The sequence below is a fragment of the Brachyistius frenatus genome, unplaced genomic scaffold, assembly GCF_029030835.1.
Source record: "Brachyistius frenatus isolate BFR_SWC_R1_liver_20210118 unplaced genomic scaffold, ASM2903083v1 Contig_128, whole genome shotgun sequence".
Taxonomy (NCBI): Eukaryota; Metazoa; Chordata; class Actinopteri; family Embiotocidae; genus Brachyistius; species Brachyistius frenatus.
The window spans coordinates 905,396-917,850 of NW_027210727.1; the positions used below are offsets into that span (position 1 = coordinate 905,396).

Genomic DNA, 12,455 nt, shown 5'->3' on the forward strand with positions numbered 1-12,455 from the left:
TTTTACACAACCCCCTCAACGCCCCACATCCCACTCTTGACATTACTCCTAGAACTCATAGCAGAAACTTTTTTTTTTTTTTGCAGGGGGCGGGGAGGTAAGGTTTTTAGTGTTGATTTTTATCAAGTGTTCATTAAGTGTGCCAGCAAAGTGACTTCCTCCTAAAGTCCATTAAAATGGCGCTGCTACTGGCAGAGTTACAGTATGTGCAGCTCGTGTGGGGTTGTGGGATCCGCAGAGGAAAAAATGGACACCAGATGGCACCAAGGGGGGTGGAAATGCAAGGTAGAATAAAATAACACATTGAGATTGAAATGTGGTGTGTGTGTGTGTGTGTGTGTGTGTGTGTGTGTGTGTGTGTGTGTGTGTGTGTGTGTGTGTGTGTGTGTGTGTGTGTGTGTGTGTGTGTGTGTGTGTGTGTGATTGTGTGTGTGTGTGGTTGTGTGCATGTCAGGAGGGTGTAATATAATTAAATAGTTGCATCATCTAGAGTAGATGGACACCCTTGGAGGATAAGAATGGGGAACCAGGCATGATCTGAGGCTCCAAAAAAATAAAAAAAATAAAAAAAAGTGACATGTCGGTGTTTTTACAGCCCCCAAATATAGTCTCACAGCTCCCCTCTAAATGTTTTGATTTACATTTCCTATATAAGTAACAAGCGTATCTTTGTTCAATGCACATTTGTTTTTGAAGAGAAAAAGCCCACCAGGAAACCCTTGAATAGATGATTGAAAAAACAACCCTGTCGGTTTTCCATGCAAGCGTATGCATGTGTCTGAGATTGAAAACCAACATTCCACGGTCCCAATGTGCGCTCACATAAAAACAGTCTATTTAGAGCATTTTGAGCTGCCCTGTGATCCCTCCAAACCCTTTCTAATGCAAACACAGCAGAAAACGCAGCCTGTCAAACTCCGCAAAACTCTCCCTCTGTTTCTCTCTTCTCTCTCTCATTATCTGATCTGCTATTGTGGCTACACTATAAATTCTCATCCATGTCTTTCTGGAGCAGTTTTACTCGATTCACTTTCGTCTAGATATCACAGTTTCTTTGCTTCAAACTGTCTTCCTGTAATGTGAAGTTTTTTATGTTTAGCTTTTCCCAACATCATTGTTTTAAACTCTTTTCACTGTCAGTGTCTGATTTTTTTTTTTTGTGTTGCACTTCATTTTCTGCTGCTGCTGAGTTGTTTTGTAAAACATTCCTCTATTTTCTCTTCTACCTTTTAGAGCCGAAACACATTAGTGCCCTATGACTCAGAGATGACAAAGGAAAGCAGCCAAACTCTGAAGTGGATAAGAATCTGTCGGAGGATGTGCGAAAAAATGGACAGGTGCAGGTGCGTGTCTGTTTTATACTTATTAATTAAAGTGCATGTAGAGTTCGCAGGACTGTCGGTGGGTCTGTCTGCCACAGTGTGCAATCTTTCAGTTTCAAATCCTCCTGTAGACCTCATGCCCCGGCAGAGTCTTCCACATAAGTGCTGCAGTTTTCACTTTTTTTTCATCCCATAATACTGGTCGGGGACAGAATAAACACAGGAGCGAGCTTTCAGACGAGTCTTCCCAGGGATCTCTGCAGCGACATGTAATGCATAAAAACCCGCTCTGCTGTTTTTCTAATCCCCCTGTGGGAGTCTATCACATGTAAATTGTGCAGTGACTCCACACCGTGCTACAGTCCATTACACCAGTGACCCAGTCCTGTCACTTTGCTCACCAAACTTCCATTGTTGTTGGTTTCCAATTACATTTACCAAAATATTCAGTGTTTGGTTTGCAATCAGTGTAGTGTGAGCTGCTTGTCATGTGTTATATTTTCGTATATTCATGTCAGCCACACATGCCCCCCCACTCCTACACACACACACACACACACACACACACACACACACACACACACACACACACACACACACACACACACACACACACACACACACACTTCCCCTCCTCTCCGACACAGATACATCAACAATGGCTAGTTGAGTGTAGCTGATCTCTGAAAACTGGAGTGACCACGTCCTTTTTTTTTTCACGATAAATACACATTATTTATTTACAAATAAAGTGGTTATAATAGAAATAAATACAAAATAAAAATCTGAGCATTATACTTCATGTGGTATTGCACCCATTTCAAAATGTACATCAGAAATACATTTTCAAAACCAGTAAAGGAATATTCCTTTGATTAAAATATTTATTTTTCCCAACTTTACGTAGACATAAATATATTCATATATAGTTTGTTTTTTTCTTCTTCTTCCACAATAGCTCTATTTTGTGTTTCTTTCATATAAATAAACGTCTTCATTGGGAAACAGGGTGTCCATATTAGGCTCTGATGTCTTTTCAGTCTCTCATGCCGACTCAGTCTTTCTATCCACACCAGCAGGTTCTCACCGGCAGCCGCATCCCTCCACCACCATGTCCTGGTAGTTTTTCAGAATGACTTTCTCGTATTCGTCCAGGTAGAGCAGGGAAATGGGGCTGAGGTCAGTGGGCACGCAACAGGCTCTGGGGATGTTTGAGTTGACAGAGTTGACAAGCGTCTGCACTATGGCGTGATTGGTGGAATTGAGGTGGTCTGCTAGAGGGAAAGGACATTCCCCGTGGCAATAAAAGGCATGATAGCCAGGGGGTGCCACTATCCACTCATTCCACCCCACATCACTGAAGTCCACATACAAGGCATGCCTCTTGCAGCTGGCCTTGTGCTGGTGCTTCCTGCGTTGTTTACGGAGTGCCGCCTGCCTTTTTTCCCGCGTGTGGAGCACCGAGTCCCCACGGCCGTCGTGGCCGTACGTCACCAGCAGAGGCCGGACCTGAGGCCACGAGTCCTGGTCCTGGTGCAGAGACCGGCTCACCCTGACGTGCCTGCTGCGTCTCTGGGCATGCTCACCGCCCGTCTCACCTTTCTCCGGGTGAAGTACCTCCACCATGAAGCCATGGTTGTGGCCCTTCCCAGAGGTCCACTGAGATACGGCGGGGCTGATGTCGAAACTTTCCCAGCGGCTCAAAGAGTCCTGCACCAGCCGAGTGTCCAGCAGACGCGCCAGAGGTTCCGCACTGTGAGAGGCAGGAACTCCAAATAGCTCATAAATGTTGATGCGATGGAAGCCACCGGCGGGAGCACCGTCACTAGTGCTGCTGTTGTTGTTGGGGACTGCAGCTCCTATGACCTGGTCCCGGTAAATACGCAGCTCTGCAGAGGTGATGAGCTCCTCATCGGGGATAGAAGTAAGGTTGAAGTAGAACTGCTGGGTTGTTTTGCTTTTCAGGCTGGCCAGGGCCTCCATAGACTCTACAAAGGACAACAGAGAGACAACCATGGTGTTAGATTATAGAAGTGTGAAATAAGGATGAAGCACAGAATTTATGCATGGTACAAGAACGGGAAACAGCATCTGTGATTAAATCCGAGCTGGCTGCATGGATCCAGTGTGAGCAGCAACAGTTTCTTCTGCTCTCTCGCACACACGCACTCGTAGACCCACACATAACTCACAGCTTTTTTTCCCCCCTTGTGCAGCCAGCCAAGCTGCCACGTGGTTACAGTGAGTGGGTGTGGACCATTGTCACAGATATAAGACGTATATCAACACTTTTTATGTATGACTCAGTGTAATTGTAGGTAAATGCTCATTGTGATGTAATACCGTCAGTAATGTCACGGTCTTAAAATTGCCTGGTTAAATGTCAGAAGATGAAAGTGGTGCGCTTCCATCTATCGATAAGATCACACAGACGAGTCTGGCTGCCTTCAAATGGCTCATTTGCACTGAGAGAGACCTGGCGGCTGCACACGATTCCTATCAATGCACATTGTAATGCAATAACTATCATCAAAGATTAGCAGAGGAATATGGAAATCAATACAAAAATTATTGGATAAGTGCTGGCACAAATGGCAAGTGTTGCATTAACCTTTACAGAACTTGCCTGCTGTAAGATATCACTGGTAAATCTTGTTATGTGAAATTGAATTAATCGTAAAAGCCATTATAAAGACATAAGGTATTTTTAATGTCTACATTTTTGAGAAGTTCAATAGACTGATGGGAAGCTGAGTATATATGCAGTGCTTGATATTAACTGTGAGCCTGGAAATGCTATCCTTTATTATCCAGCTATACATATTATAGCTGTCCTGAGGCATATGAAAATCTAGAGTTCATTGGTATTCCCCTCTATAGTGCGCAGTAAATGACAGAAGTCTTAGTAAAAGCTGCAATTTTCTTTGAGGCAGCCCCACTTTGAACTCTTACTTATGAAGATCACAGATGATGTATAGACACACTTTTTAATCTGTTTGGTGCGGCAGAGTAAACACAAACTTTGAACTTTGCTTTTTCAAAGGAGGCATTTAGGAAATTCCACCATCTCATCCTAAACCTCCCTCCAGAGGCACAAAGACCTCAATTAGGCCCATCACTCCTCATTTGATGTGGGAAAGCCCCCTGTCTCTCGTTCCCTCTCCTCCTTCCCCCAATCCCTCTTTCTTTCCTCCCTCAGCTCCCAAATCCCCTTTTCCCTCTGTTCTCTCAGCCCCAAATCCTCTTTTCGTTCTGTCTCCGTCTCTTGTCACTCTTTCTCCATTTCTTTCCTGCACCAGTACTCACTCTCTCTCTCTTTCTGTCTTTCTCCTCTTTGAGGAACGGCTGTGTGAACAAGTCGAGGCTTGTCAAAAACGTGTGAACCACAGATATGAGTGTATCAACATTCCTAATTTCTTTTTGTGCTGCATGCCAAGACAAAAGATAAAGGCTAATGTTGGGTCATTCATCAGGGACCTGTCTCTGGCAGCCACTTCCTGTGTAATAGTGGAAATGTTCTATTTGGCATGAAAAATGGTTATTTTTTGAAAACTGATATCAGTGAGACTAATTATCTCGGTGAAATGAATATCAGCTGGCAGATGTGATGAATGAGTCGAGCTGCTTGCTTTGATGTGCTGCATTTACATCTGTAGATACATGCTTATTATATGGAGTCGCCATCAGTTGCACGTCTCTTGGAGCGGGACGAGTAGCAGCCCCTGCAGCTCTGTTAGCATAGCATGAAAGAACCGGGGGAACGTATGTAAACACAGTTTGAACACATCCGTAATGGCCAGTGATGTCAAGGTGTGTTGGGCGGGTGCAGAGGTTTCCAGTTGTAGGCAGAGAGCAGTCACTCAGCCTCGGCGGCCCGGGCCAGGGTTGTTTGTAGTGTGTCAGTGTAGCCACTTGGTGTCATTACATTGGGCCTCTGGAGAGCACCCAAGCAACCACTCAACCACCCCTCTGACTCACCCCTGATGGAAACTTCCCCAGTGAAACACTTAGGACTCTGTATGAAGACTCTGTGTAGAGCCCCTATGGACTCAGTCACTTGTGCTCAGTAAAAACTGGAGCATGGACCACAGGAAGTAGAATGGAAGATACCGAGTTGATTTCAGAGTAAAAGTTGTAATTTTTATTTTTTTAATTTTTTTATCAAACACATATCATTTATCTTAGGGCCAGGTGCACCTCTCTAGTTTACCAATAAACCGTCCATATGTTTACATTTCATTTGTTCGATTATTTTGTTTACAAACTTTAGCATATCCAACTTAATCGGTAACATTTTAAACGTATAGTGTATAAGTGGTGAACTACTGCGTTTCATTGTGTGAGCCTTATTCATCTGAGCAGCATATGTTGTCTTGGAAGTAAAATGGACTTGAACTGAAACCATGAATTCAACAATCAGCCCGTATCCAGCATATAAACTAAGTGAGCAATTATGGTGTTATTGGAACGTGCGTAATGGCGCACAGCGCGCAGACAGAGAGAGAGAGAGAGAGAGAGAGAGAGATTTGGAAAGAATATAAAACGCGCGAGCCCGCCTCCCCTCTCCGTTACCAAAGACTAATTTCAGTCTTGTTCAAAATGACTCAGAATTCAGTCTGACACGATGACTTTGTCATAATGCGTGTTAGCATAATGTCATGTCGTGTGTTATTGAAGTAAGAGGGTGATGACTATCACCTGCGCACTAAGGCACACCGCCCTTTATTCCGCTCCTGTGGTGCGTGTCTGGAAAAACTGTTTTCAGAGCCCACGCAAACACCATCAATTATTAAGAAACAAATTACCCGAGGGATTCCACTGCCCCTTGGTGTTTTTGAAGCCGGTGACAGCTGCGCTAGGGGGATGTTTGGTTAAAGGTTGCATCACTACATATAGGAGAGTTAATTTCATTGTGCGTGAGCTGCTTGTTTGTAGTTCTTGTCACTGACTTTTAAGCGATCCCAAACTTATTTAAGAGTTACAAATAACTTGGACGCGTGTCACCTGTAAATGACTAAACCTCCATAAAACAGCGAAGACTCTGAAGTTCAGTCTTGACGCACTGAGTCATGTTTAAATATAGGTTTGGGTTGTCTGAGACAGCCGAGGAGCTCTCCGGCTGACAAGATAAAGGTATGTCACTAATACATACCTTCATGGTGAAAGCTTCTAATCGTGTTGGCCTTGCTGGCGGCTCTCTCTGCGTGTTTCCCCATGCTCTTGGGCCGTTTAGTGCTGTGGTCTCCGTTTGCTGAGTGCATGCGGTAAAGGTCCACCATGTACTGCGGCACCACTGCTTGCTTGCTCGGGGTCGGCCTGCGCCTCAGTCCAAACATATTGAGAAGCCGAAGCTCAAACTCGTTGAGGAAGCTCTCCGACTGCTCTGGGGTCTGCTTCCCGGATTCGCTGTACTTCCTCCGGCCGACCTCGGGGATAAGTCCCGTAGCACCTTCCAGCAACACCTGAGCGAGCAGCAGTACCATGAGAGAGCGGACCACGGCGACCATGATCAGTCAGTCCCTGTGGAGAAAATTGGTTTCTGTCAATACACTGGCGCTTAGGTATTGACAGGACGTGGACACAGCAGTGGCTTCACTGCAGCATTCCCCAAACTGTGCGTTATCCCCCCCCCCCCATACAGTCGGAATGATTGAAGGGAGAGCAGGTTAGAAAGGGAAGACACCTCTTCACTTTGAAGTAGAACAAAAAAGAGAGAGAGAGAGAGAGACAACCCCACCGGCAATACAGCTCGTCAAACTGAAACACAAGTTTGGTCCTAACATGAACTGAAACATGAAAATATCAAGGTGAGGAAGTTATGAAAGAGACGAACAAAAAAAAAAGGGGGTAACTGACACGGAAAAGACAAATCAAAGGTGCGGGGAGGAAGACTGCAGACATAAAGTCTCCAATTAGAAGAGATAAGAAATCGTGTTTGGTGAGGTGATATGAAAAGAAAAGAAAAAAAGAAATGCGAGTCTGTGCAGCCAGAAAAGATCACAAGAAGAATGTAGTGAGGAGTTAGAATACACAGCAGCAACAGAGGCAAGCAGACGGTGTGACAAGCGTCTGTTTGCAGAGGCTTTGACGGTCATGTATAATCATAAGGGATAGAGTTACTTCAAGGGGCTCGCAGGTGTTAGATCTGACGTGCGTACCAGGGCCAGATGTAGCCCGGGATAGGACATCAAAAAACATCAAAAAAGCTAAATATCATCAGAGCAACACAACCTCCAAAAGAAACAAACTTTTCACCGTGTTCTCAGCTTTTTCTCGTGCTTCAAGAAACCCTTAAACTTTTACGCACACACCGTATAATTATATATAAAAAGACAAAGAATTGGCGAGTTCACGTTGTAAAGTAAACGTTTTCTCATCAAGCAGGTTGTTTTAGAACTTCTGAAATTATTAAGGTTCTACTTTTAACAGCTTGTCAAAAGTCCCCCCGTTTTATTTTACCTGACGAGGAAGCGCTGTGTCCGGTCGTCGTTCCACCTTTGGGCTCCGATAAATTCCACATTAATTCGTGTTTAATCCACGTTGCTTCTCCTTGGGGGACCAAAGACAGCCCATACCCTTCGCCGATTGCCTCTCGCACATATTCTCACCAGCTGCAAATCGGTCTTGGTCAGGACGGAAAGTAGAAAAAAAACAACAACTATGTGAACTCTATGAGGAAGCGGGTTGGCGTAGGCATAACCGGTCTAAAATCTCTTGATTGAACATCTTAAAAAGAGTTCGCTGAGACAAAAGTTGAGCGGCGCAGGCTTTTCTTTAAGAGAGAGATAAGCGCACTGGAGTGTCGCTCCTTTGGACGTTTGTTGCTGCGAGTTGGAGAGCGCGTCGCCTCTCCGCTGTGCGCCACACCGTAGTGGTTCAATTGATTGGTGCCTTCTCTTCCCCCAGCGACTCTTTTTGTCGTACAGTGATGTCACCAAGGGGCTGTCAATCATTTGTCCACTATAAAGCACCTCCTGCGGACCTCTATTCCCGAGGTTTATGACTAACGATGTCAAATAAGCACATATTAAGACCCCCCCCCCTTTTTTTTTTTTCTTCTTTTTTTTTTTCTTTTTTGAGAGGATTTGATCAAAGACCCCCAAAGGAACATTTTGTTTTGAAATGGCTTAGACCTTTTTCTGTACTTTGATTTAATTGTAGTAACATAAAACTAATTCATAAAATGCTGCGGACCCCTTTGGAAACCTCCGTAATGAACCGTATCCTCCATCAGCATGTGTAACTATAAAATACACGCAGTATATATATCATTATAAATAACTCCTTTTCTCGTTGATACATATCACTTACTACAAACTCAGACTATAAAAAGTTTAAAAGTCAACTGGTAAAACCAGACTTGTTTTTTCCACACACAGGAAGAGCCATCACTGTTTGCTTAATACTTTTAAATAACATCAAAATGGCTTATTACACTCCTGAAGAGGTGAATTTGAGCACACAGAGCACCAACATGTCAGCTCCTGCTGTTTCAGTAAACAGAAGAGGTGTTAATGGCCTGATCGAACACTTTATAGTTTTTGGATTAAGGCTAATATATAATGGCTTTATAACGTGTTGCTTTTCTGGGTTTAAAAGGATTAGATGCTGCAACATGACTTGTTATATTCTCCTGCTCAACTTGTGTGTGTGTGTGTGTGTGTGTGTGTGTGTGTGTGTGTGTGTGTGTGTGTGTGTGTGTGTGTGTGTGTGTGTGTGTGTGTGTGTGTGTGTGTGTGCGTCAGTGTCAGTGAGCGTGACAGCACTGCTGACTTATACATGCTTCCTCCTGGCTGCATTAATCTTTTCATTTAATTCCAATTCTCAGCAGTTTATCAGTATATCAGTGTCAGATTTGGCTGCATTACTTGCTGTCTTACACCTACAATACTCAGAGTAAAGTGAGACAGTCTCAAGAGAAACACCATCAATTTCCCAAGATGGCAATATTTAATTCACCGATTTTGAAATTCCGTATTTTGAACATTTGTGCTCACACTAAATTGCATCTTAAAAAAAGCGCAACATATTTTATATTTATGTTGATTTACACATTTATGGAGAAGCACTTGGTACATTTGTAGTCAGAGGAACAGGCGAGTGAGTGAAACTTTATTGCTTTGTCTTTAGCCTGTGGGGTGTAGTCAACAGTATCAATGTTTGGGTCATCTCCATAAGAAAAAGTCCCCACTTATTCCCTTCTATAGTGACTTCCATTAGGTAATGATTGTGAGGCAGGCGGCCGTGTTTTGGCCAAAGCAACCGAGCCTGTTTTCTTCACAAGAAACCAATAGATTAAATCCCACACAGATCACAAGATACCTCTGTCTCCCGTCAGGGCAATAACATTTTATGAGGGATAATCCCGGATCATCCACTTAGCAATTAAAATACAGAGAGGCCCGTGGGTACATGCTGTTACCTGAGTGGCTGTGTGCATTCATTTTTGGCTTTTCCCTAACTGGATCCAAGAACTTCTGATTTGACACTTTTTTTTGGTGCAGAATCTAACATGCTTCTTTGGCTGTTGCTTTTTATTTATTCAATATTTTATTTTAATTTTATTCAAAAAATAGATATATAAATTCTGTTCCACTGGACTTCATTCTATGTTTTTTTCAGGGCCGATACTGATCATTGGTAATCAAGGATATAATAAAGGGATATTTGGAACCGAAAATCTTTGTGTCAAAATTTGGAATAAGAAACCCGAACACAAAACTTCATTCACATCCTTTTAAATAGATCATTGTTGCCACTATGTAATCTTATTATGAACGTATATAGCAACTTGGGTTATTTATTGTGAAAACAAAGAAATCCTTTATTGAAGCATCAGTCGTGTTTTTGATACATGATTCAAATGTTTTTTGTTTGTTTTTTTATTGGGAGGATAATCTATCTGCGGCCTTAAATAATGTTGTGTGATGCTTAAAAAAAATACCAATACTGATAATCGGAAAGATGCTAAATATCAGCCCGATATTTGCCCAGGCCGATAATCGGTCGACCCCGAGTTCGTTCATTCATAAAGCCGGGGTATGGGAGACTATGTTCATTCATTCATTCATGCTAAATAGATTTGCTCTATTGTCATGTTAATCTGTTGGCAGTGATAGTTGGGTCTCTGCTGTTGCCAAAACACCACTTGATGAACCTGGTGCTCTAAACCCAGGTAAAAGCTGCTCGGCATTTAGATGCTGCAGATGGGGAGGATAAGGCCTCACACAGCAAGCTGGGAGTATCTTTAATTACCCGAGTGAGGGGATTAGCAAGAGAGGGCTTTATCTGATGCTTTCTCCCTCTTTTTCTTTCTGTATTCCTGTGTGTGTGTGTGTGTGTGTGTGTGTGTGTGTGTGTGTGTGTGTGTGTGTGTGTGTGTGTGTGTGTGTGTGTGTGTGTGTGTGTGTGTGTTTCTTGGCACTGCTTGTGTCAGGCCAGCACTGAGGAATGTGTCTAGCCAAGGCCGTTGAGGGACTTGATCAGCAGTGCCCAGAGTGGATTGAGAAGATCACCGGGCTCTGCTGATACATCATTGTTTTTTAGGCAGATATATCACGCTTATCAAATCTCTGCCGCTGATCCAATTATGCGCTGATTGAAAGGAGAACATTACAGAGTGAAGTGGCCGGAGAGGGCAGGTAGAGATATGCTATCTGAAACACAAATGAACAACCTGCTGTGAGGGTAGAGGGATGGGGATGGGTGGGTGGGTGGGTGGGGGCTGTGAGAGGTTAAACTATGACTCAGCCAAGCTGCGTTAACCTCAGTGCAACCCAGCATCATTATTCCCTTCCAGAAAGCATTTGTTTGTTTGTGATAGCAGTAAATATTCTCTGAAAGTAGCAGCATTAAAACTGCAGGTTTCGGAGCGCTGTACTCACACGGCTCTCTGCTCTTCTCAAACACACCACAGAGCGTCCTGGCCCATTAGGACAGCGGTTTATAAACTTTTTGCTGGCAGTATTTCGCGATGTTCCACTCTGCTGACCCGCTGCTTATAGGAAAGGGAAACATCATTCACTTGAAAATGCATTTTTGTCAAAACAAGAACATATGTCATGCAGTGTTTCCCACAGTTGTGTTTAAGTTCAGTTCCGTATTTCTATAACATATATCCCGTTTTTCTTCGCCACACATATGATCCTGTGGTAGAAATCTTTCTTTAAAAGTGGCATTTATATCTTTTAGGGGTGCAAATAGGAAGCGGTGAATCAATTTTATTCAAAATGTTTCGCTGGCACAACCTAAGTATTTTTGCTATGCCTTGTACTTCTGTCAAAGTCTCCTCTGACCTACAAGGTGGGTTGAAAAAAAATGCAGTGGAACATCTGTACATCCTCATAACAATCATTTGGCTAAAGATGGTTGTTACCAGATTAAACTGGTGTTCTTGGAAATCCTTTTTGTCCCAGAAGTGAGGAGTGATGTGACTAGTCTCTGCTCCGACCCCTGGGGCCTCCGGTTTGTGCTCAGGAGCGACAAAACTGAACTGAACAAACATGCGTTGTCCCTTTTTTCGGACATATTTTCTCTCTTTTAGTCGCCTCTTTGTTCCCTTAATATGATGTTCTGGCCATTATCTTCATAATTCTCTCGCCTTCTTTGACAAGTGGAAGAGAGTATGAGGTTAAATTTGAGCTTAGCCGAACACCATGATGAGGTCTTCTATTATGAAACACACAGAATCTCACCTATATCATTTGAAAGTCAGATTTCTTCATTGGTATGTTCCATTCATCCTTCAGCTCATCTGCAGCAACCAAAAGAATAATATATAGTAAACCACTGTCATGTTCTTGTGCTAATAGATGGGTTTTTTTCTTGTATGGAAACCCCCTGAAGGGAGAACAATGTGTCATACATTATAAGAGAAGTATAATGAATCTATTGAAGGGGAGATGTTTGAGGTTACGTGAGGGAGACGAGGGTTGAAAGTATTGTGTTGTTTTAGCGCACAGATCCTGAGGAAGAGGATTGGAAGACACGACTTATTGTCTCGTACACGCTCGTTTCTCTGTATGCGCTCCGTGTGTGTGTCCGTCCGCACATGTCGCGGTGGACGTGGACGGCGCAGCCTTCTCTTGTCATCACGTACATTCCACGAGTCAGTGGGCAGACAAAGCCCCCGAG

General features: G+C 43.4%; 1 protein-coding gene across 1 annotated transcript; it reads right to left on the reverse strand.

Annotated features, from left to right (window-relative positions):
• Positions 1-2,305: 2,305 nt before the first annotated feature.
• On the reverse strand, positions 2,306-8,205 carry bmp2b (bone morphogenetic protein 2b). Its single transcript, XM_069714240.1, has 3 exons — positions 7,782-8,205; positions 6,475-6,842; positions 2,306-3,310 (listed from the first exon to the last, which is right to left on the reverse strand). Exons 2-3 carry the CDS (start codon positions 6,827-6,829, stop codon positions 2,406-2,408), a joined length of 1,260 nt encoding a protein of 419 aa, XP_069570341.1. The 5' UTR covers positions 6,830-6,842; positions 7,782-8,205; the 3' UTR covers positions 2,306-2,405.
• Between the last annotated feature and the right edge of the window lie 4,250 nt (positions 8,206-12,455).

Excerpts from the sequence above, each read along its gene's own strand:
- bmp2b (XM_069714240.1), bottom strand. The coding sequence starts at position 6,829 with ATGGTCGCCGTGGTCCGCTCTCTCATGGTACTGCTGCTCGCTCAGGTG. Across the intron at positions 3,311-6,474 it reads TAGAAGCTTTCACCATGAAG|AGTCTATGGAGGCCCTGGCC; the intron begins GTATGTATTAGT and ends TGTCCTTTGTAG.